The sequence below is a fragment of the Centrocercus urophasianus genome, unplaced genomic scaffold (genome assembly GCF_019232065.1).
Source record: "Centrocercus urophasianus isolate 14NV4802_14NV808 unplaced genomic scaffold, USGS_Curo_1.0 seq_32, whole genome shotgun sequence".
Classification (NCBI taxonomy): Eukaryota; Metazoa; Chordata; class Aves; order Galliformes; family Phasianidae; genus Centrocercus; species Centrocercus urophasianus.
The window spans coordinates 7261877-7287478 of NW_024884889.1; the positions used below are offsets into that span (position 1 = coordinate 7261877).

Sequence of the window (25602 nt, forward strand, 5' to 3'; positions counted from 1 at the left end):
CACTTTCTCTAGTACAGATCCCTGGGGAAGGTAGCAGAAAACTGTCACAGCTCTGTTCTTCAGGGAGAGCTTTGTAGTAAAAAAACCCATAACGAAACAAAACAACCCACAACAAAACACCATTAATGTCATACACAGGAATTGTTCAATATGTGCAGTATGATTTAACATTAGTTTATACAGTGAATTGCTGAAGAGCCTCTTTGGTGCCAGATACTTAATAAGAAAACAAAGTTAAAGTTTCTGTTTGTTAATTTGCTCGATCCTAGAATAGAATCACAGAATATCCCACACTGGAATGGACCCACAAAAATTACTGAATCCATCCCCAGTTCCACAGGACCACCTAAAAAATGCTCCATGAACTCCAGCAGCCTGGGGTCATGACTGCAGCCCTGGGGAATCTGTACCATGTCCACTCCTCTGGTGAAGATCCTTTACCTAACACCCTTCCTGACACAGCTCCATGCCATTCCCTCAGGTCCTGTCCTCCAGTCCCCTTACGGAGGGAGGAGCTGCAGCTGCCATCAGGCATTCCCTCTGCCTCCTCTTTTTTGAGCTGAACAAACCCAGGAACCTCAGCTGCTCCTTGCACGTATTGCTCTCCAGACCCTTCACCATCTTTGTAGCCCTACTTCGGAAGCTCAAAAATAGTTTTATCTACTTCTTACGCTGCAGCATCCAAAACTGCACGCGGGGTTCAAAGTGAGGTTTTACAGCACAGAGCACAGTGGGAAAATCCCTCCCCTCACCCTGCTGGCAGCACTGGGCCAATGCACCCCAGAGTATGGTTGGCTTTTTTGCCTGCCAGGACACACTGCTGGCTCCAATTCAACTTGCCATCAACCAAAATCCCTAGATACCTCTGTGCAGTGTTACTCTTGATCTCTTCATCTCCCAGTCTGTACATAGAGACAGAGCTGCCCCATTTTTGCTACAGAACCCAGCTCTTGCTCGTCTTCATGCAAGTGGTGACTGTCCTCTAATGGGTCAAAGTCTTGGTGCAATGCATCTCTGCCATTGAGGGTGTCAACACTTCCAAGATAATAGAGTCATTGGTGGAAAAGTTAAAGAGAACTGATCCAAAAAGTGATGTCCTACAAATCCCACTAGAAGAAACTAGGACAACTTTCAGGCAATGGCTTCTGTTTTCCCCTCCCTCTTGACCCCTATATAAGGGACCCTGATACCAGAATGCCAGTTGTACAGCAACTAGCACCTTGCCTACCAGAACCTTCTGAAAGAAGTGACGCTTTAGAAATTTCCTTCCTACTCCAGGTGAGAGCCTTTATGGAGGAGGATGAGTCCTCCTCATGTTGATATATAAGCTTATTTTAATCCCTGGGAAAGCCTATGGAGAAAACAGTAGTGTTTTTGAGAACTTATTCACTCAAAATTGGCAAATCTGTTTGTCATATGAAAAGTTACTGCAGAAGAAGTGTTGATATTGCTGCATGATACGGTTGTTACAGCTTTAGATCTTGAGCCCAAATCATAATAGCCTACTTAATTTTTAGATAAGCTCTCAGTAAAATGGAAATTCCAGTCAGTAATTTAATGGAGACTTCTGCTGATTATGACCACTGCTGCTGAAGTTCTTCTGTCTGTTTTTCCCATGGCAAGCAAAGAATGCTACTCAGGCTGTTCTGACTGAGTGAGAACTAAGCTAAGCCATTGTGATTTCCAACATAAATGTTAAAATATGTGAAAGGTGGTTCCAGCGATGGCCTTTTCAATCCAGCAGTAATTGTGGTGCCCACTGGTCTGCTCCTGCGCAGTGACGCTGGAAGTGCAGCTGGCAGAGCTCAGGCTGCCTGTTGCACTGCTATCAAAAAGCAGTCAGCCATCTGAGTACAGGGCCACGTATCCCTGATGAGGCCAGCAAGTCATTTCCCACAGTGCTTGAGAAGATACTCTGTTTGAAACAGCTTTGTTGTAGGTGAATAACAACCTTTTTATTTTTAAAGATAACATGTAAGAAAGGAAAACGTAGTAAATGCTAGGTCCAGCTAGAAATGTAATTGAAAGTCATGAATTGCTGGCTTGAAACTGTTGGGAGGACATAATTCTGTGTACATGCAGAACCAGCAGCATTCACAGTCCAGATCTGCTCAGTTGTTTGCTTTGGACCCATGTGTTCCACCTCTCCTGTATAAAGCAAGTAGTGTGTATTAAGGCTACAGGTGGCTTTATCAACTTAACGGTCAAACATAAATTAGGGATTTTTGCAAGGCTTAGCATGTTGTTGGGAGTTCTCCTTTGGTTTCTTTCTTATTTGGCTCCCACAAGCATATTCTTACAATTGAAAAGATTAACACAGGGGAAAGGTGATGAGGGAGCATAACAGCAAAGGGACTAGAGCAGATGAAATGATGTTATAAAGGTAAAGGGAAGGTGCTCACTCATCTCTGAATATCTAGGCTTACAAGAAAGATTTCATGAGGGAGGATCTCCAATCAGAAATACTTCATGTAGCAGTCAGCCCTTAAAAATGAGGTCTAAGAGATGTGCAGCCAGGTTCCACCCCTTCTGGTCGCACATGAGAATTGCCTTCAGCTGTGCTCCCAGGGCTGCCTGGGTCCTTTCCTCAGGTGCTCAGTCAATGGATCAGACCATGACTCAACAATTCCCACACACATGTGAACAATCAGGACACTAATTTCATCAGAGGGAACCTGCTCACTTCTGTGCTGGTGAAAAGTTTGGGGGTGATGCCTGTATTACTGCTGGTAAGAGGCTGGAGTGAAGAAACTGCAGGGCTGCTTGGAAGAGGAGAGAAATCTCAGGGTCTTCTGACAGGTGCAGGTGAAGACTGTACTCCAGAAAGGTGAGAAAATGTGCTGCCTAGTAAGTAGATGTGTTTTTGCAGTCCTAATTTTGGTTATTTTTTCACTTCCTTTTCCTACGTGGTCTTTTGCTCTGTGTCTTTACTTGGATTCAAGTTGAGGAAGTATGATCCAGTTTTTCTCTTTTCTGAGGATATTAATCCTATGAATTTTGCTTAAGAGAGCTGTAGAATGCTGGTAAGAGATGAGATTTCATAAGGGTGAAACCAGTTGCTAAGCCAACTGCCTCTGACTAACGGTTAACGCTGTCTTGGGGAGTTTCAGTATTTCAGATTAATAGTATGCAATAGTAATAAATTTCCTTAATCTTATTCTCTTCTTTCTCACAATAGTTTTTTATGTTTATTCATTTAGAAGCATGGGATTTTCTCTCAGTTTGTTCCTTGCCTGCCTCTACAGGCGAGTAAGAGTCACTTTATTTGAATACACAAGGCACGTGTTGTCCTAAGTATTTAGCATGACTTTCAAAGGGAAAAATACACGTTATGCAGTAGTAGGGTCTGGGTCTATTTCAGCCCAGTCAACCCCCACCAGTAAGTTTTGAGCACCAGAAGATTAAATAAAATTCTAAGGAGGTGCAAGATCTTGTTGTGCTTCCAATCCTGAGACTGGTTTGTTGTAAGTAGAGAATCATGAGATGAGAGAGGACAAGATGGGATCAAGCCAAAACTTGCTTGTGGGCACACGAAAAGTCACCTGCTGTATACAGTATTCTAACCTACTCTGCTGCTGCAGAAGGAAACCTCTTGCCCAGTAATCTGTTGCCCAGCTGTGTATGTAGTCACTCCTACTACTTCTGGAAGTGGGAGCAGGACTCAGGGAGATGCTCACCGTGACCCTTCACAGGGATGCTGACTGCTTTTACTTACGTATTTAATAGTTCCCTTTCCACCTTTAAGTAATTGTTGCTGTTACTGGATTTTTTTTTGTTTTGTTTTGTCTCTGTTTCTGAGAAACTTTGAAGACTTCCAAATTGCTGCTTTCAGTGATAACTAAGGTCAGCATGTGCTAGTCACTTGTCTGACCAGTATGTTCCCAACTTAATTTAAAAATAAGTATGGGGTGTTGTGTGTATGTTGGGCAGGGTGTCCTAGAAAACCCAGTAAGGAAGGGGGGGAGTAAAAGCAATTGCCCAACTTTGTAGCTAAATGAAATGTATTCTTTGAATGTCAGTAGTTGTTTAAGAATATAGATCTTAAGTTTCTTATCTGCTTTTTACTCTCAGTGAATGACTTGATAATGCAGTTACAAGGGGTAGGGTATTGGGAAGAATGCATGAGAAGAAATTGATCAGGAGAGCTGTCACAAGAAGCTTTCTGTTGTGGAACTGGAAATAACTTGGTTTTGTTTTTTCTTCTTCAAAGCTGTTTTGCATTTCTACCCTGACAGCTTCTTGGGAAGACGAAGAGTATTACAACAGAAGTTTATTTCTATTCTTAAGTTATTATTTTATTTTCAAGAGTCTTGATGCACAGCTGTTTTACTCTTCTAAGCTATTAGTCAGTAGAAAACATTTAAGTAAGCCTTGCATTGTCTGTGCAACTATTGTCTTGAACTCCATATTTTTTTTTATTCCTACTTTGCATTTTAAAATTGTCCCTTGTGTTTTATCCATTCACTGCACTGAATGTATGCAGGTGTTTTATTGTGGCTAATTAGAGTGAGGTAGCATATTCTTGTGCTTATGTACTGGTAATTATTAAAAGCTCGTATAGCTACTGTTTTGTTACCTTAACCTTAAGAGGTTATACCTTAGAAGTGCAAATTCTAGGTCCTATTTATAATTCTGTGTGCTGTTGAATTCCTTACAGAAAAGGTTTTCATTTGATCAGCCTATCATGGACTAACTTTCACTGTTAAAAAGGGGAGTCTATTTCAGGTGGCATTGCTCTGTTCTGCTTCTTGTCACTGAATTCAAACTATTTCTACGACTATGTTCAAATTGCTACTGTAATCATTTGCTTTATAGTGAAAGAGCATAATTTTTAGATTATTTAGTCTTCCATTATCTTTTTTTTCCCCCTCCTTTCTATATCAATGACATGGCAAATCTTATTCCTTTCTTTCCTACCAAATTTATTTAGAAAAGCAAGTTGTTCTTTGTGTCTGTTAAGAAGAATGAGCTTTGGACTGGGCAATTGTACACTGTTACTTTACTCTCAACTTTACTACTCTGGTGTAAGAAATAAGGTATTATTTAGTAATTTTTCTCAGCTACAATTACTTCTTGTAATTCCTCCTCATTCTGTGTCCTACTGACTTGTTTGCTACACATAGATGAAGAACTTGAGAGCGTATTGCACAGTTGAGTTCTTATTTTTCTTCATGTAATTAAACATAAGCATCTAGATAAAATAAAATTTTAGAAACAAACAAACAAAAAATCCTTTATAAGTAGAAACGCAAGAGAGACTTCTGAATTTAATCTTACCTTGACTGAAAATAATGAATTATTTTCAAGACTCGATCTTGGGCTGTAAGATCTTGGATTTCAAGGGGATTTTTGGAATTTCTAGGGGTATATTTACTACTTATTTTATGTAGTCCTTTTTAATGAGTAGTTAGTGGTGTGAAAGACTATTTGAATTGAAGTTGCCCTGTCACTGTTAAGTCAGTTGCAATATAAAAGGCTAATAAACATGGAAAATAAAACTATGTTTTTGTTACCTCAAGCATTTGGAAGAAATGCTTTTGTGTCTGTGCATAATTTATACAAGACACATATTAGTTTAAGATAAATTTGCAAGCAAATCCGTGAATGTGACCATAAGTGAGATATCTCTGCACGCTCACCTCAAGGTGACTGTATTTCAGAGCTCATCTATTCAGAAGAATGTGAGAAATACGAATTGTTAACGGTGTGACCAAAAGCTTGGCTAAGTCAGAGTTTGGAATGCAGATAATTGTTGCCAAAACTGTTGTTAAAACAGTGTTTCTGTTTGTTATGTTGTAACAGATAATAAAATTATCCTTTTTATTATTATTATTTTTTTTTTTTGCTGATGTTGTCTAGAGGTTTTTTTTGTAGATATAGCATATATATATATATATATATGCTCAATGTTGATGACCTACATTGTTAACGGTAGGTGGTGATGAGTTTGTTTTACATTTTTCTGTCTCCATCTCTTCCAAGATATTTCAGTTTCATGCAAAACTTAACAGTATACTGAGTATTTACCAAGATGGTAATCCTAGCGTTGATTTTTGTAGTTAATATATCGAACAAAATATAACAGTAGAGTTGGAAATGTCGTCAGTGGGATCCTTTTAAATAAAAAAGCTGGGTGCCAGACAGATGGACTGCTGACACTAGAAAAAAAGCAGTACATTGAATTGGAATCCAGAAATAGTTGTCATTTTGTTTTAAATGTTGCGTAGGGAATTCTGGAAGTTATGGTGGGAGACTTGAATGTAGACTCTGCTGTTACAAAAGGCAGAAGTCTGTGTTTGGGGGTGAGGATTCATAATACAAAAAGCGTTCTGACCTCAGCCAACTAGAGATTGTAGTGATTCACACATACACATGACTTTCCAAATTTTCCAAGTCCAAATTTTCCCTAAACTGATTAGTTAGAAGAGAAACTGGGTGTTCTTGAGAGTTTTTTTGCATATTAAAGCATATACTTAATTCTGAAGTTGAAGCACAGCAAATGTGGCCCGAAATTCACTCAGCTTTGGGTGCTGCTCCTTCAGCTAGGAGATAAGTATGAGGAAGCCAAAGTGACGGCTTTGAACTATTTATTATGATTTGCCTTAAAAGAAAAGCCCAAAATATTTTTCTTTCTATGCTTATTAAAAAAAAAAAATCATTTCTTTGCTCTTCCATTTTGTCTGTTTAGCATTTAATCAAGAAAACTTGCTGCCATAGGCTTAAATATTTGTATATGGCTTTCAAACTTAGAGCTGTGATAATATTTCCTGACTTAAAGAATTTGAGCTTTCAAGTTGAACGAGGGACATCTTGTTTTTCAATATGCTGTAGACCCTTTAAGAATTCATGTATATTATGCTCTTTGAGGTGAAAATGCAGAGTATGCTGAGTTTACTGTATGGGTACGCATTTTCCTGTATCCATAGGAATTGCTGTTTATCAAATTTGGACTCTTCTATTGTCATATAAGCAATACCAATTAAGTAGGCTAAAAAGAATTAGTGTTTCTGGGCAGATCATTTATTCATTTGATTTACTTATACTGTCTCTTAACACTGAATATGCTGAGCTGCTTATCTTCTCATCTAAATTGTATGTCCAAATACAAGAACCTAGATTATTCTTAAAAATAATTTACTGTCTAATTCTAAATGCTCAGATGGAAGGACAGTCCTTGAAAAGGGGTGGTTTTTTTTTGGTTTTTTGTTGTTGTTGTTGTTGTTGTTGTTGTTGTTGTTGTTGTTGGATATTTCTTGTAAACGGTTTCTTTACAAGAAAGACTAGAGAAAATAAGCCATCATAGGGTGGCTTAGGTTGGAATGGGACCTTTTGACCTACCCTGTTCCAGCCCTCTACCATGACTAGCAGTGTGCCCAGGTTGCCAAGAAGGCCAGTGGCATCCTGGCTTGGATCAGGAATGGAGTGGTGAGCAGGACCAGGGAAGTCATCCTGCCCTGTACTCAGCACTGGTGAGGCCTCACCTCGAGTGCTGTGTTCAGTTTTGGGCACCTGAGTACAGAAAGGACATGGAGGTGCTGGAGCAGGTCCAGAGAAGGGCAACAGGGCTGGGGAAGGGCTTGGAGAATATGGCCTGTGAGGAGAACCGGGGCTGTTCAGTCTGGGGAAAAGGAGGCTGAGGGGAGACCTTACTGCCCTCTTCCAATACCTGAAAGGTGCTTACAGTGAGAGAGGGGTTGGTCTCTTCTCACTGGTGACAGGTGACAGGACGAGGGGAATGGCCTCAAGTTGTGCCAGAGGAGGTTTAGGTTGGATATGAGGAAACGCTTCTTTACAGAAAGGGTTGTGAAGCACTGAAACACGCTGCCCGGGGGAGGTGGTTGAGTCACCATCCCTGGATGTGTTAAAGAACTGTTTGGATGTGGTGCTCAGGGACATGATTTAGTAGAGGGTTGTTAGGGTAGTGTATATATATACATATATTATATATATATGTATTTATAACCTACATATATATATAGGTTGTGGCTGGACTTGATGATCTTTAAGGTCTTTTCCAACTTGAGCAATTCTATGATTCTGTCTGCACAGTTGCTACCTACCGGCTCAGGCTGCCCAGGGTCCCATTCAGCCTGGCCTTTGAGTGTCTCCAGTGATCTGGGCAGCCTGCACCAGGTCTTCATTGTCATCTGAGTAAAGAATTTCCTCTTAACATCAAATTTAAATCTCGCCTCTTTTAGTTTACAACCATTCAGCCTCGTCCTATTCCCTTAAGACTACACATGAAGTTGCTATTCCTCCTGTTTATAAGCTTCCTTTAAGTATTTTAGTACCTCAGTGGGGTCTCTCTGGGCTGAACAAGCCCTGCTCCCCAATCTTTCTTCGTAGGAGATGTGCACTACACCTCCAATAATATTTGTGGCCCTCCTCTGGACCTGCTCCTATGACTCCACATCTTTCTTGTGCTGGGGGCTCCAGGCCTTCACGCCGTACTCCAGATGGGGCTTGTCAAAGTCAGACAAGTTTGAAGTTGGTTAGAATTTTATATATGCAAATATATGTATTGTTTTGGATTAGTTAATGGTATAAAGTGGAGGCATTTATGAAATATTTCTTAACAAATTAATACAGATTTTTCTTAGAGCAAAAAGCTTGCTTGTTTATTGATGTATGTAAGAGGTATATGCTGACACATAGAAATGCCAGTGTAAGTATCAATATAATGGAAGCAGTTTTCTCTCAACTGAAAGTAGTAGTTTTGCATTCAGGTATCGTATTCAATTATAGTGCTAAAATGAAGCCCCCAAGTGAAATCTTGAATCAGTTTCTACTTCCACAGCAGTGTATAGTACTGTATGTTGTTTAGTCACCACGTACCTTAATAATTCAGAACAGCTGTCATTTTGAGATCTCTATCTACCGATTCAGAAGTTATGAACTTTGTTCTCAAACTGCTGCAATTCCATTGCTCCAAAGAAGTCCATTAATTGTGCAATGCGTGTACGTGCCCAGTGCTGTGAAGTACTCTTGGACTTTGCAAGACAAAATTTCATTGGACATTGTCAGGGTTTTATAATTTTTGGTAATCCATGTTCCACATCATAATGTAGTCAGTAGGAGTTAAGGTGTTAATGCTTCAGTTCTGGGTATATGTCCCAGAAGAGAAGATCAACTACATACCGCAGAGGACTTTGTGTTCAGAGGGAAGATGAAGTCCCTGGCAAGGTCATGAGGCTGGGCTCTCCTCCCTTCTGCTCATCCCGACTTCACATCTCACCTCAGCATTAGAGTAAAGTCTTCAGTTGTTGGACACACTCTCTCATTTAATTTGATTTTTTTAGCTTCAATTCGAATTATATTGTGTTATTTTGCATTGTGTTATCTTGCGTTCTGATATCTTGTTTAGTCAATTATTTTGTTTCTCCTCAGATCATTGCCACTGTTTTTTGAGGGGGGCCCATCTCTCTACACTTTTTCCCTTATTCCTTTTCAAGGCACAGATCTGCAGGCCCTCCACCCCGCATGTCATGGAATTGGGTCGAATCAGCACGTAAACTGTTGGCAGACATGATCAGTAGATGGAAGAAAATTGTATCTGCGTTAGTATTAGTCAGTTAATCTCTGTTGCCTTTAAATAGTGACGTATTGGCACAGGGATAAACATGTTTGAAAGCTCACTGGAAATTTTTTACTTTTCTCTAAATTTACAAATTTCAAATATGTTTGGTGCTTCTGAAAGTTCAGACCAGGCTGATATTGCTGAGTATGCCTGTTTCATCCATGTGCACTAAAATCAATCTAGCAGTTGTCTCAGCTTTGTGTTCAGAATGCTTTAAAATAATAGAGCAGAAGAATTTGTCATATTTCATGGTTACGTGCTTTTGTAGTAGATTTGTCTTCAAAAATTGATGGGATTTGTGCTGTATGGAAGAGCAAGGAGTCTAAGTTCATTTGTCTTAGGTCTAATAATCCTGCAGTTGTGAGAAGAACTTGTGAGAAGTGATTTCTGCCATGGAAATGAAGAATGTGGATTATTACTGGTTAGGATGAATGTGTGCCAAGCTAGTGTTTTTACTCACTAGTTCTTTCAAGTAGGAAATAATCTAAGACTATCAAATTATGCATTGGTGTATATTTATTCCTAATTTTTCTATGGCAATGTAGCTTGACTGTGATAATGAGGAAGGTATTGCAAAGAGTGAGAGTAGGAAGAGGATATGTCATTTGGAGATCACGTTCTTGTTTGCTTCAGAGGTTGGGCGTGTACACTAAGAGAATAAAAAGTAACTGTGAAGGGCTGTATTTTTTCCCACTTCTGGTGATATTTTAGGATTTTATACTTATCTGATGATACAGTTATGGTCTCAGACCTCTGATATAATTGAAGCGTTAGTAATTGTGAGTGGAAATTTTGGTTGTTTTTCACTGTACTTTTCCTGTGCAAATAATTGCCTGTGCCATTCTGTGGCAGCAGAAGCTATACTAGGGATGTATTTCTATGCAATTGCCTTCTCCTGTTTTTCCTACAGAGCTACTGCTGGCCATACCACCTATTTTATGTGATGGCGCCAGCACATAAATGATAGGTAGTAGAAAGCTGTCTTTAGGAAACTAATGTGGACAACCCATTTTCATGTTGCATGAGCAGAGGAAGTTTAGGGCTGATGGCCTGCAGAACTGCTCTGCCTCTGCTTCAGCCCTCTTAAGCTCTGGTTGTTACCCAAATACAATTAGTTTCGTTGAGACTCTTTTGACTCCTTAGAGAAGCCATCCACGTCATATGTTGGTCTTGCTGTCCCACTGTGCTCTGTTCCTTGAAGTGTCATCTTGCCACCACAGAAGTGTTGTTTTTGATGTTTCTTTTGTTTCTATCTTCCCTGGGTTCCTGGGAATCTTTACCCAGCTCTTGTTATTGTTACACATCAACTTCTGTGTTTATTTTAAACTCTGGAGAATGCATCCTTATGTTACATACAATAACACAATAAGCTGACGGTGACGATTCAATTTTAAGTTTAAAAAGATGATTTACTAAGAAAACACTCTTTATGATGGATAAACTTGATCTTGTTACTGTATGTTGTAGTTGATTATGGTTAATTGAAAGTGAAAATGACTAGGAGTACACCTAGTCACGATAAAGAAATTAAATTTACTTTAGGCTGACCTGTGCTAAGTCTAGTCAGGAAGTGGTTTAAAAAAAAAAGCTTTCATTTCCATTTACGTAACATAAATAGCTTTTTGGATAAAGCATAAAATTAAACAAAATGTAATTACTATCTCGAAACTACAAAGGATCTGTGTATTTAATGTACTGGGAGGTAATCTTGACCAGGTCAGCAGTTACTGGAAAATGGCTTGTTTCTCAAATCTATTTCTAACTGGAAGCTCTCACTTCAGAAATCCAAAATATGATTCCATATTGTAGATGATCATCAGCTTCTTGAAAAAAATTGTACCAAAATGCAAAATTACTACAAGCAGACTTCACAGTATACTTAAAAGCAGTTTCTTTGCTTCACTAATGTCAGTATTTCTTCTCGTGTTACTTAGTGTTACTTGATTGTATCTTTGGCTCTCCAGTCATGTTCATGCTTCCTAGTTGCCTACATTCATATTGCTTTTATATGTAAATAAACCTTCTCACATAGGAATCCTCCACGGTAGGAAGAGAGCTTTGGATATACTTCTATTTAATTGTAATCCCTTATTTCAGTTCTGCTCATTTCTGCTGTTCCTTGGCTCATGTTCTAGAGGTGTGCTTTTCTTCTTGAGTTTATGAATCTACATGCTTTTGTTCCTTTAGTATGTTTTTCCAATTTTTTGTTTGTTGTTTTTAATAGCTTACGCTCATCTGTGTACATGCTGAGTCTCACCAGTATTTTTTTTAATTTCAGGATATGTCTGCTTGCTTTTAAAAAGATTCGGAAAGAACTGAGTAGATAGAATTAAGTCTGTTTAATAAAACAATGTTGTCTGCTGTGATACTTAGAGTAAATTTTTTTGTATGTATTGTAGTATTAATATATGTACTTTCTTTCACTGTTTTTCTCTGCCTCATTAAATTAAGGTAGTCCTTATTGCAAAGTCTTGTAAATATTCATAGGAGCCTTAGAGTGCATTAAAAAAAAAAAAAAAAAGCCTGTTGGCAAAACACGTATTTTATTTTGTCAGATGCTTTGTATGCTCTGTGACAGTCCACCACATTTATTTATTCATGTTTTTACAGGATACACGGGCCAAGATGGACATTTTAAGTCGTGTGAAAACAAGTACTGTGGCCTGGGTAGGCACTGTGTCGTGAATGGGGAGAGCAGGCAGGCTGAGTGTGTCTGCATGGAACACTGCAAGCCACACTACAAACCCGTGTGTGGCTCGGATGGAGAGTTCTATGAAAACCACTGTGAGGTACACAGGGCTGCCTGCCTGAAGAAGCAGAAGGTCACCATTGTACACAATGAAGATTGCTTCTTCAAAGGTAAGTGGAGCTGATTAGTATCCGAAATATAGCTATTGGTTACGTGTTTTCAAGCAGTTCTGTAGGAGATGCATTGAAAGCATGGCAACTAGACGACTCAGAAAGTTATTTCACTCCGGAGACATTGTATGATTTTTCTTTTCATTTATACTTTGTGCTGTGATGACCTTTTCAAACCTGAATAAGCAAAGTGTTTCTTCAGAATCCATCACTGGCAGTATCTTAGAGGTGTGCAATTGACTGCATTCGCCTAAATGTCTTTACTGTCCCGAAGTCCAACATGTATTAACCTCTGATAGGAAGAAAGTAGTTTGAAACTGCAGAGGGGTTTGGTATGTCTACAGGTTTCTGTGCTTACAATTAATGTTGAAGTTGATGAGTAGGTAAACTGACAGGTTATTTGTGCCTAAATGCATCTTGCTCACTTTGAATTTGGATGGTCAATATCACTTGTATATTTACCAAAGCACGCAAGTTTGGATGTTTTCATCTATGGAATGCTGAGAGATGGATTTTAGATCAAGAGGCTTATCATACTGAAGGCATCAACAATTGCAGTTGCTGTGCTGTACGTACTTAGCCCACACTTGGAAGGTTTCTGGAACTCTGCCTATATTGATCTCGATTAAATGCATTTGCAGATTTGTAGTGTGCATTAAAACAAACAAGTAGCTTTTGGAAAATAATGCTTTTCAATGCTGCCAGCTTTAATGAGTCTACTGAAGGGTAAAATTATGGTTTTTTTTCTGAAGACTTCATTTTAAGTAGTCTAGATGATGCATTTGTCTCTAACATTGACACTGCGGGGGGGGGGGGAGGGGTTCAGGTCTTCATACCAGGTTGATTTCCGTGACAGGAAGAATGTTTCCTCAGAGATAAATTTTGAGTATTGAGTTCAAGATAAGAGAAGTTGGGTAAGAAGTCTTGTTCAAAGAAGTAACCTGGCCAGAAAAGTTTTTAATATTCCATGATGGGAAAATAAAATGTGTAAGCAAATGTTCTATGTACTTGATTAACATAATATATATTGTAGTGTGTGTGTCTGTGTGTGTGTGTGTGTGTGTGTGTGTGTGTGTATATATATATATATATATACTAAGCACAGTAATATATTAGAAGATACAACTGTTGAAATTACGCATTTACTTGCTGAATAATTCATAGTGGCTCTTAAACATTGTGAGAGTTTTGTTTAACAGTTTGAAGATTATCCCTTTCAGAAACTTTCATGATGAATGGAGATAGAATATTGACTTGCGAAGTGAAAGAGGTCCTTCGGTTATATGTTGAAACTCACAATGACATCACAGAGGATTTTGTCTTAGTGAATTGTAGATTTTTGCCTGTAGATGATCAGAAATTAGTTTTTCACTGCTCTTATTGTAATTTTCATCAGTTTTTTATTAGTGTGTTTGTAGTATGGAAGATAAACTTGCATCAAACACTGAACAGTTTTTTCCTATAATGCCTTGATTAGATGTTGAATGCGACTCTTTCAAATACTGAATATGCATTTTAATTTCTTCTAGTGTACAGGAAAAATGTATTCTGCTCAGTAGTTCTTTTTTATTTAGATTCCCTCCTGTGTTCTGCAGAGTTAGTTTTTTTTTTTAGATCCACAGAAAACATGATCATGTTAGAAACATCTGTATTTTAGAGTTTTCCTGTTTTTTATTTTTACCTGTCAAATCCACTGCCCTGTATCTGGTTGTTTGTGAATCCTCAGCTGTTTAAAAATGTTTTCAAATATTTATTGAATATGGTTCCAAAAACTTAAGGAAATGTTTTGGGAACTCCTTTGTAATCTAAGTAACTTGGTTTTCAAGAGTGATTTCAAATTATTGTTTCAACACTGACAGAAGTGAAGAAATGGGGAAGTGAACAACTGACTGGCTGCTAGTTTGGTTAGTCCTGGTGATTTTCATGTTTGTTATAGTTTAGTTTTTAATCATTCAATGGAGTATAGGATAAGTTTAGAGGAAGGGGGGGGGGGGGGGGCAGTGGGGGAGGTAGGGGGGGGAAAAATGGAGGGCAGGTAACAAGGGAGTATATAAAGATGATGTTGTATGAGAAAACTGTGTCTAAAAAGACTAGGGATGTGATTGTCCCTCAGTGTCAGTGAGGGATGACACCTCAATAACTTGTTTGGTTGCGGACTCTTGCTATTTGAATTGTTGGAATATATTTAGAGAAGAACAATTAAGGTGATGAAGGGACTTGAAAATGTGACTTTTGAGGAGTGTCTGAGGGAAGTGAGGCTGTTTTAGTCTGGAAAAAAGGAGTTTGAAAGGAGACCTCAGCACTCCCTTCAACTACCAGAAAGGAGGTTGACAGAGGTAGGTGTCAGTCTTTTCTCAAGTGACAAGTATTAAGATATGACATGAGGTCTTCAAGTTACACCAGAGCTGGCTTAGATTGGATATTAGAAATAATTCCTTCATCTATAGTGTGGTTACGCTTTGGAATGGTCTGCTCAGAGAAGAGGTAGAGGCACTATCCCCCCTGCAGGTATTTAAGATGCATGTGGATGCTGATAAGTGATGTGACTTAAAGGCCAACTTGATAGTGTTAGAGGGATAGTTGGACTTGATGGTCTTCATGTTTTTGCAATCCTAAATGAATCTATGGTTCTAAGAAAAGAGAGGAAGTATTGTGATGGACAGTTTTTTGGTGGGAGGAGAAGGAAATAAGAATGATAAGAATTTAAGGAAATATTAGTGACAGAAATGCCAAGGTCACAGATCATTCACTAGACCTAACATGGGTAGTGTGAGCTGGGATGAAGTCTGATACGCAGCATCAGTCTGCCATCTCTTTTGTTAGCTTGTTGATTACATAGTTCTGTTGCTGAGTGGTTTCCATGAGCTCTTTGCTTCTAACGTCTTTTGTGTCCTTGAGCCACGCATTTTGTGTTTCAGAGCAGCTTAATGTAAGGGGCAAAGTGGGAGGATAGCTAGAAATAGGACCCTCTGGTTATTACCGATGTTAGCTTTAACTAGCACGAATAGAAAGGCCCACACCTGCTTTACTTGGTGCCTTTGTCATGTTCTTTGTTTCACAAGATCTCAGCATGTGATCGTAGCTTTGTGCCAAATTTAGAATGCTGTAGCCATTACTTCCTGGGAACGCGTTCCCAAGAGGAACTGGATTTTGTATGGGACTGTGAACTACGTGAGTTATGGTTTCACTAAATGGTGCAGTCTGGGGACAGAATGCCTCACGCTGGATGTCAATTAGGCTTCAGTAATATGTTCTCTTTTGTGTTAACTTCATTTTCCTTTTTCTTAAATTCAGATCAGTAAAGCTAAACAGGAGACAAAAAACTTCGTGATACAGTTCAAGTTATATTTCTTCACACAATGATCTTCTAGGGGTTTTTCTTATAAAATCTTTCTCTTTCACAACGATGCACTAAATCATTTTGACAAACTGCGCTTTACTAGAGTTCTCAGGACTGTAAGGCATGCTTGTATGTACCAGGACTTTTATAGAATATTTCTAGAGTAAAAGTTATTTCAGATATAAACTTCTACAATTAAGTGCTTTCTGTATCATCCTTCTGATGTTAACATTTTATTTTCCTTTCCGTTTTTCTTTCACTTTTCAGAAACTTCTGATCTGTTGAACTCTGTTAAGCTTCAATTTCTGCTACTACTACTAAAATGAGTAGGTTTCTGAGGAGTGTTATAATGCTTGCTATTCTGTTCATAACTGACAAACAAGTAAAAGTAGAAGCTTAGGAAACTAAAGAAAGTCTGCTGATGATACTGAGTTTTGAAGGATGGTGAGAATAAGAGCTGACTATGAACAAATTAAAAAGGGATATAGATCAACCTGAAGAAGTTCACAGTGTATATGACAAATTATGAAATGGCTTATGTAGAATCTGAAAAAGGTTTACAAAATCATCGGGCCGTGCTGAGGGTGGGTGTGGTTAAATGGTTTGTCTTCAATTCCAAAGAAAGAAGGAAAAAACATTAAGGATGATGACAGAAGCAAATTCATAGCCAAATCTTGTGGTTTCCTTTTTTTTTAATCTTTAATCGTGTATGGTACACAGGAGATCTCATGAGTGAAAGTAACATAGGATTTCACAGTCGGACTTTGCAAATACGAGGGTCAAGTATGTAGATTTTTCTTGTGCATTTTCTAATATTTGCACCATCGGAGGAGGGGAAAGCCATGTAACTACTCTTAATAATTATGTGTGAATTGAACTAAATCATAGCAATAGCATACAGGAGATATCTAGAATACTGATCTAGCCTTTCCAGTGATAGCAACAAAATTAGTCCAAAGATATTTCATGGTAATCCATGCCCTAAGTCAGTGTACTCTTAGACTCATTCCTGAAATATTGACGTATTCATTTACAAGCACTAACACTTACTTTGTCTAATTTAAAGTTTGTGTACTCGGAAAGCAAACGTAAGTCTCTCATGTTATCAACCTCGCTTTAGGAAGAATTTGATCTTCAATATCAGCCTTGAATATCCATACTCGTGTTGATCTTCAATGACTTTCAAAAGAGACTTAGGATATGTTAATTAGAATGAGACTCTAGTGCAGTATTTTCACTGCAACACAAAATTTCTAAGAAGTTTTCCTTGGTTCTCACTCTGTCAGCTGGCTTCCCTGTTAATGTTCTGAAAGCATCATTATTACATTCTTTCTAAAAACCTGGTCCTCTGTGCAGATAGAATACATCCTTAAGGTTGCTGTTGATAAACTTCTACAATTCACCTATTACTCTAGAAGTATATTTCACATAAACTAGATTATGAAATGAACCAGGAAAAATATTTTATAAATCTATCAGAGGACAAAGGAATAAAAAAATATTTGTTTTGTTCTAAATACTTAGTGTTTGTTGGAATATAACAATGCTTTGACTTCTAGGAATTCAGTCCGTGCTCTACATAGATTCCCATTGGTGAAACGCTGTTAGAATTCAAGATGAAATTGTGAAGTGTTATCTTCCTGCAGGGAATTTCATAATTTTTAACTCTTTCCAGTATTAATTACTCATCCATAGAATGCAAAAAAATAATTAATGGTGGGTAAATATTTGGAATCTTGCAGAATTTTCTGTCAAAAAGGGATAGTGAAGCTAATGGAAATCTGGTTCTTTTTACTGTTTTATGAAACCACAAACTAAGTTTTAGAACTCTTTCTCTAATCTGCTGTGCCTACATTATTTTTTTCCTGAGTTGATTTGCTCATGAAATTTGGAAGGTTGTCCATTGTTTTGTTGTTTGGTGTTTTTTTTTTTTGCCTCATGCATCTGTGCAAGAATGGCCACAAACATTTTTCCTAAATCATTGCAAATGGTCTTAACCTTCTTCAGTTGTCTAAACTAGCAGAAATAGTAGGTCTGCATGTAGAATATCTGCTATGGGAAGACTGAAGTTGTAATACTCTATTACTAATAATAGTAATATTCTTATCTACTAATAATCTACTAACATGTAGAGGTTTATTTTTCCTTTTCTTTGGTTTAAATGCAGTGTAGGATGGGAGAACAAGCCACAACCACATTGTAAAGAAATTTTTCTGAATAGCTAAGGACATAGCAAATAAATATTTTCAGTCTCAATCTGCGGATTGTGTTATCTCACTATTGTATTAAATAATATTTATAAGCTCTAACCTATTATGCATTCATACAGTGATTAGGAATTAGTATTCTCTAGTTCACCTCTGTGCAAAAATTAATGAAGTTTGAAATTGCTTGTAGGAGCATTGCTTCTGTTTGTTACGATGTAAGGAAAAGCATATGTGGATATAACCAATTTTTATTGGTAGAAGAATTTGAGATGTGTATTTTTTCTGATTTGAGTAATAAAGTTGAATTTGTTGAAGGAAGCCTGTAGTTAAAGCTGTATTTCAAAGTCTCTGTCAACTTGCTGACTTAGAGAAGCAAGACTATAAATGTAGACATGATTATTTGGGTTGGAAACCTATTTGTGATGATAGAGTGTAGGAGCATTAAGAATTTCAGTGAAACTACATTTAGCGTAGTGTTCTTTTCCTAATGTGAGTGGGAGAACAAGCTTGGGAAAGAAGAGAATAATTGTAGTGTCTTGAGATTGGAACGCAAATTCTGTATTTTAATGAGCAGCCTTACGAATTATTACAACTCCTACATGTATGCCAAATATAGTGCGGTACTTATCCTGAATTGATACACCTGGATAATCTTGAAGTCTTTTTGGTTAGAAATGTATACTATGTTCATACTTGTACTGAGTTATATGTAGACTTTGTGTACTGACTGAAATGCTTAATTTGTGTTGTTCAACACGCCAAATGCTGTATGAAGTTTGCAGTTCAACTGGAGTTTGGTTGTCTGGTGCCCCAGTAGCTATTTCTAAGTGTCCTTTATAGGGCAGAACATCAGTTTTGTCATTCCTTTCATAGAAGGGAACATGAAGGGAGGTGAACTTTGTAGGAATGATAGGAGATAAAGGCAGGAGCCAGAAACGTGCCCTGGCTGTGAAGGCTGCTGATGTCCTGGACTGTGCTAGGGAGATCCTTGCCCACAGGTGCTAGGGACAGGTGTTCCTTCCCTTTTGCACTGGTGAGGCCACATCTGGAGAACTGGGTCCAGGTCTGGGCACCCTAGTACAAGAGATTCATGGACTTAAACAAGCAGTCCAGCAAGTGCTCACAAAATTGTTTAAAGGATTGGAGCATCTCTCACGTGACAGGAGTCGGTGAGAACTGGAACTGCTCAGCATAGAGAAGAAAAGGCTTGGGGAGTCTCCTCAGTGTATAAAAAATACCTGAAGAAAAGGTGAGAAGAGGATGGAGCTAGGCTCTTTCCAGTGGTGCCCAGTACCAGGACAACGAAGTAGTGGGCACAAACTAGAAGTAAAGAGGTTATATCTCAATGCCAGGAAGCACTTGTGTGCTTTGTGGATGATAGAGCACTGTCACAGGCTGCCAAAGAGGCTATGAAGTTTCTCTCCTTGAGGATTTCCTAATGCTGCCTGAACATGGACTTGGGCAGCTGCTCTGGGTGGCCTGCTGGAGCTTGGGTTGGGCCTGATGGACCTAGAGGCTCTTCACCCTCAACCATTCTGGGATTGTGTGGATAAGGATATCTGAAAAAAAAAACCACCCTTATTTCTGCGTGGTTTTGGAGGGCCAGCAGGTGATGTACGATAGTCTGCTTCAGCCAGTAGCGTCAAGTACTTTTGAAGGAGACTTGGAATCAACAAAGGAAGAGAAAGACAAGTAGTAGAGTTCTGTCAAAAGACAATTATTGGAGAAGGTAGTACTAGGGCACCCCCTTCTAACCGGCTGATTGTGCCTACTGTTGCAACTAGAGCACTGTAAGTCACAGGGTGTATTTTCTTTGCTCTTCTCTTGATTTGGTCCTGTTACAGAAGAGGGCTGACATTGCCAGAAGAATAGTACAAATATGGTTCAAATATTTTCTGCATCCTCAATTGCACCTTGTAGCATTTTACAATAATAACAGGTAATCTCTACATAAGCAACAGACAACAGCAGTCTCTAATGTCAACACAGTGGCTGCATTTTTTCCAAAACCAATATGTCTTGATGCCAGCTATAATTCTCTGTAATTATTCTAATTAAGCATAACCTTATCTGATAAGAGAGGCTATAGGCTTGCGAAAAATATTACACAGTAAATCAGACAATTTAAATTTTATAATTATATATTTAATACAAATGGAGGAAATATAGTCTTCAGGCAGACATGTAAATGCTATATATTTTTTCACAGTTCAAAATAGCAACAGAGCATTAAGCTAAGGCATATATGCACACTGATTTGTCTAATAAAGTTCTAAAATTTTAATTAAAATCATGTCAGCTTTATCATTAGGTTTTGAGGAAAATTTATGTTAATGGATATTATTGTTGGCTTTCAAATATCATTAATGCTTAGACAAATATACAGGGCATTGGCGTAATAGTTGAATTCAAGGTGGCTAGTACATGTTATACTATTTGACAGAAGAAGCAACTTTTTTCTCAAATACTGGAGAAGATTAAGCATGTAAAAATGATCTTTTCACAGTTCCTTAAAGATATTCTATGTGTAGTTATAATCATCATAGAATCAAGCTTAGGATGGCTTGGGTTGTAAAGGACATCAAAGATCGTGTCGTTTCAACCCTGTGCCATGGGCAGGATTGCTGACCACCAGACCAGGTTGCCCAGAGTCCCGTCCAGCCTTGGCTTGAATGCTTCCAGGGATGGGGAATCCACAGCCTCCTTCAACAACCTGTTCCAGTGCATCACCACCCTCTGAGTGGAAAAACTTCCTCCTAATATCTAACCTAAATCGCTTCTGTGTTAGTTTAAAACCTGGAATTGTTGAATGTTGTAGCATATATTTTCCCTTTATTGTCAGGACTTGGAATCTTTTAGATTGAAATCTCAAAGGTTTGCTATTGATATCAAAGTAATGTTGATGTTGTTTGAAATCTGCTTTTTTTTTTTATGGAGAAATTAGATTGTTTAAAATTACTTGAGAGTAAAAAACAGTCTCTGTCAGTTGACTGAGCAAATGTACTTTTCCTAATACTCAAGCATGGAATAAATTAAATTTGGGGCTATGGAATCTAATTAGATCCTTTAGATTTCTCTTTGTCTGAAGTGGTAACACTGATGTTTTCTTAAAATTATTGGAAACAAACAACAGAAATAAAAGAAAGCAGATAATGGCAAAAATGTTAAACAGAGCCTGAAGGGAAATTACACAGAAACCTCCGGTTGCTATGATGCTTAATTTTTTATTTTTTATTTTTGCTCTTGTGTTGGATTTGGTTACAGTTAAATTCTGTACTATATATCATCAGAAAAGTTTGTCTCCTTAAGGGCTAGAGCAGATGGTGGATTTTTTTTCCTTTTCACAATTTAGAGACAGACTGCTGAATCTCTAGACGAATAAATGTTTTTGCCAAGGACATTGGCAAAAACTGACATTACTGACGTTGGCTCTAAGCAAGTAGGGTTCTTAGGTGTAATCTCTATAAAACTACTACTGAGGCTTCCAGTAAACACAAAGTGTATTGAAGCTTTATTAGTAACAGTATTTCAATGCAAGTTTTATATCTGCTTAATAATATTAGGCATGTAGAATTGAGAAAGTGCTACAGGCTGTTGAATGAAATAGCAAGTTTTAAATTTTATTCATCCTTTGTGTGTCAAGAAACTTCACTTGCAAGTAGAAAGCTGTGTATTTAGCATTTCTGTCACCCGTTGTTAGTTAACTGAGTAAGAACCTTCTAAATACACAGGGAATCCTTCGTGTTGTCAAGAGTGTGGAATTTACTTGTACTAATGTGATTAACGTGCCCTGTAAAATGAATGAAAAACAATTCTGAAGTTTAGCAAAAGGGCAAGTCTTAGATCAGTTAAAAAAAATAAAATCTGCAAGTGAGAAAATACCTTTGCAGTTTCAAATACTAATTATGGTCAAGAAGTTGTTTCATCGGTGCTTTTAAATTTAAGACAAATGCTGAATGGATCATTTCTTTGTTATTTTCCCATTTCAGCTTTGCTTTAAAAAAGGTCCTTGCCATTCAAATGGAACATAAAGACTTTTATTTGTCCCTAATGATGCAAACTGTAGTTGTGTAATCATCATTTTAGAATATGAGCTCTGTGTGCTCTTGGATTTGCTGTCATTTTATCACAATTGTGGAAGAATCTTTAAGTGTATTTGCTTTAGCAGATGGTGAATGGCCACACTGGGATATATCCATCTTTTTTACTGTATGATCAAGTTTCACAGCAGATACTTTAGTTATGGTAGCTAGAGAAAAACAGACTGCTGAAATAATAAACTTGGAAGGGAAGAAAAGGTAAAAAGTTCTTAAGTCCCATATAATACTATAATATTGAACAGAGCAAGTCAGTATATATCAGATATATGAGGATATGTGATACTATAAATATGTAAGAATGCTAATGCTTTCTTAAACTGTCTTCAACAAAATTTTTGAAGGTATTATTAAAGAAATTAGAAATTGTATGTTTTGTTTTAATACAAAGAAATAAACAAACAAGAACTACTACAACAAAAACCCCTGAGTATTTCGTATTATAGTGGAGGTGGGGGGAACCTTCCACTTAATACGGATTTTCCTCTGTTATGTCACCTCAGCGAATTTCAGGCTTAATTTAGGCCTACTCATTGAAGATAATGAAAAGACTGCGAGTTATCTTTAGAGTCATTAAAGTCAGATACTTGAAAAATAAGTGGCATATTTACGGCATGAAAGATGTGAAAGGAGGTCAATTCGGGATCATGTTTATCATGTAAAGGCTGTTTCTAGATCACTCTCAATCAAGCTAAGCCTGTTTGTCTTGCCTGCTACCTGTGTGTCTTGCTTTAGTATTCAAATTGAAATAATAGAATAACAGTTGTGGGATATGCTTTTTTAAATAGTCTTTCAGACCACGTTGTTTCAGCTCTCAACTTAAAGATGTGAGGAAATGTGACAAAAAGCTTGTTCCAAGTGGGTTTAAAGGAACAAGTAGAATCTTAGGTGTCTGAGACAGATAAGGAGTGCGTTGTCTCAGATGTACTTGAGACAATCAAAACACTTCACTTTGTAGACAGTTGTACATTCGAAAACATTTGTTAAGAGCTGTTTGCTTTTGAAAGGGAAGGCCCCAGAATGTTTTCTGTCTGAAGACATGGCCTGGGGGTACATGTTTCCATGTTGATAGAGGAGGCTGGGAGATGATACCATTGCATCATGTGAAGGCAAGATACAAGCTGGCATCTCCTCGCTTCCTCTCATTTCTGCTGATTTATGTTTGCAAGGCCCGGAAGGCAGGAACAAAAGAGCTCCTGCTGACATCTCCAAAAGCAGATGTCATTCCAAAGAGTAGGCTCAACTCTCTGGACTATGATTAAGTATATATACATTTGTTCTCAACTGATCAACACAACCTTGGATGACCTGCCACTGTTGAACAGAACGACAGTAACCTCTGACACCAAGATATGACTGGATCAAGGAGTAGTGAGCTGCTCCACTTTCCTTTGTTCTTTCTGTATGTTTGTGTGATTTGTTTGTCTCTTTATTTTCTCATTTTCTACCTTGTACTCTTTTAGTTCTTTTACTTTTTCACTCCTTGTACTAGCTGTTACCTATAATTTCCTAAGAAGATTTAGCATAGGAATAACTCATGTTCCAAAGTACTCTTACCTTGTTGATCATTAGCAAATTAGCCAATTTTACCTCGAAGTAGACTATTAGTTGTTAAGAAAGTTCTCAATGCATTTATGTGTATTATTCCTTTGAGTCTTGAATGGCTTCATCATGGTATTGACTCCTGCTGACTAAAGGAGGCATGACTCTGGAGATAGAAAAGCATTCACCTCCCCTGAAACTCACTGAGCGGCACGAAACTCTAGGCCTTTCATGAAGCTGGCTAATATGTAATCATTCCTAAGACATTAGGACCTCTGAGCCTTTTCCAGAGGTCTTTCCAGGGTTCCAGAGTTACTGAACAGCAAAACAGAAAAGAATTTTCAATTTTTGAAAGTACTTTTTGTGTAGGAAATATACTTCGAGGTGTCTCATTACCAGTGAGTAACAGAGTCAACAAAGTAATCACAAGGAGCAGAACGGCTGTATGCTGTGTTGAGGGGTTTCCTTTATACTGTGCCATTCCCAGGGATCCCCTTTCCTTTCCCTGCAAGAATCTTGTCTTGATTTCACGTCCCTACTCTATTTAATGCATGTTCAAATGGATTATGTAGTGGTAAGAACTTAAGATCGTTACTCGTCTGTTAATAAATGAATATATAACTCTGCACAAAAAGTGTAACTGCTGTTATCCTGCTGTTGTCTTGCAGCAAGACAACAGCATCTTCATCGTAAGACCAACATGTACATATGTAATTCATAGATCCATCAAAAAATTTCCCACTATTTCTCCAAAAATAGTATAAAAAAAATAAATTGCTTCATCTGCTATTTTTTTTTTCCTTTGTTTGCAAATAGTACACTTTGGGTACACTCATGGGTTTCTCAGTGTGTATTTTATACTGTGAAAGCTCTGTGGATGGGGCCAGTCCATGGGGGTGTTCTTGTATATTAACTTTTGGAAGGTAAAAACCTTTTGATTTGGACTAGAGTTGTTTCTCTGGAAAAGGCAGTTATTTATCCAGCTGAAGGATTGGGTGGGTCTTTAAGGTGCCTTACAGATGCTTTTTCAGTCTACAATTGTGAGTTGTGTATACAAATGCTTTACCAACCATTTTAGAACTCTAAGTGGAGAAAAAAAGTAATCTATTTAAAACTGAATAATTTAAGTGTCTATCTTTGTACTTGTTTTTATTAAGCATTAGGTAGTGCTTTACTCCTATGATAATTTGATAGCACAGAAAATTTATTCTGCATTCACCTTAAGAATGGTTCAGTGTTTGTAGTATTTAAATGATCTTTCATACTGAATTATTTAAGGGCTTGGATTTTCCGTGTGGGAAGCTGAATGGGATATTGTTATTTCTAAAAGGCAGAAAAGAAATCAAAGAGTGAAGGATCTTAATTCTTGGGATTTTGGGAAGGAGAAAGTGAGCGTATATATCTGCCCAGTGCAGTATAGAGTCCCTGTCACTGGAAGTTAAAAACGTGACTGGATGAGAGCGCAGCACAATTTCATGTAGGGTCTCTTTTCAATGAATGGTAGGACCTGATAATTTTTTGTGATCCCTGCCAACCTGGTCTACTCTAGGATCCCGTTATTAATAAAAACTGAAAATCATTTTCAGTTTGGAACTCAGTTAATTTGCTTATTGGACTAGTAGGGAAGAAGTTTGCTTCCCAAATAATTGAACACTATTTTTGAATGGTAAAAATGCGGAAAATAGTTAAAGCTTATCTTTATATGGAGCTGAATAGTTATGAAGCTTTGGTGATAAATGCGATGTAAGTGATGATGCCAAGTAACTTTTTGGGAATGACATGAACTGATATTTCTTATACTATTCATAAAAAATTTTATAAAAAAAAGAAAAGCACAGTTGGTTTACAAAAATCATTCCAAAAAAGTTAAATACTTAAAGCTAAGTTATCTCTTCACTAAGTACAGGCAGTTATTAAGCAAGTGGTATTATGAAGCCACGTTTTTGAGCATTAAGAAAGGGAGTTCTTTCCATATAATTA

The 25602-nt window shown here is 37.7% G+C and overlaps 1 protein-coding gene across 4 annotated transcripts in view; it reads left to right on the forward strand.

Moving 5' to 3' along the window:
- Positions 1-25602, forward strand: part of FSTL5 (follistatin like 5) — a 213612-nt gene that overhangs the window by 52082 nt on the left and 135928 nt on the right. For 3 of the 4 annotated variants that reach the window (XM_042829771.1, XM_042829773.1, XM_042829772.1), the window contains exon 3: positions 12188-12436. In XM_042829771.1, coding sequence (XP_042685705.1) covers positions 12188-12436 — 249 coding nt within the window. Of the gene's footprint in view, positions 1-9804; positions 9829-12187; positions 12437-25602 lie in introns of all 4 variants that reach the window. The other variant, XM_042829774.1, reaches the window with a different exon arrangement.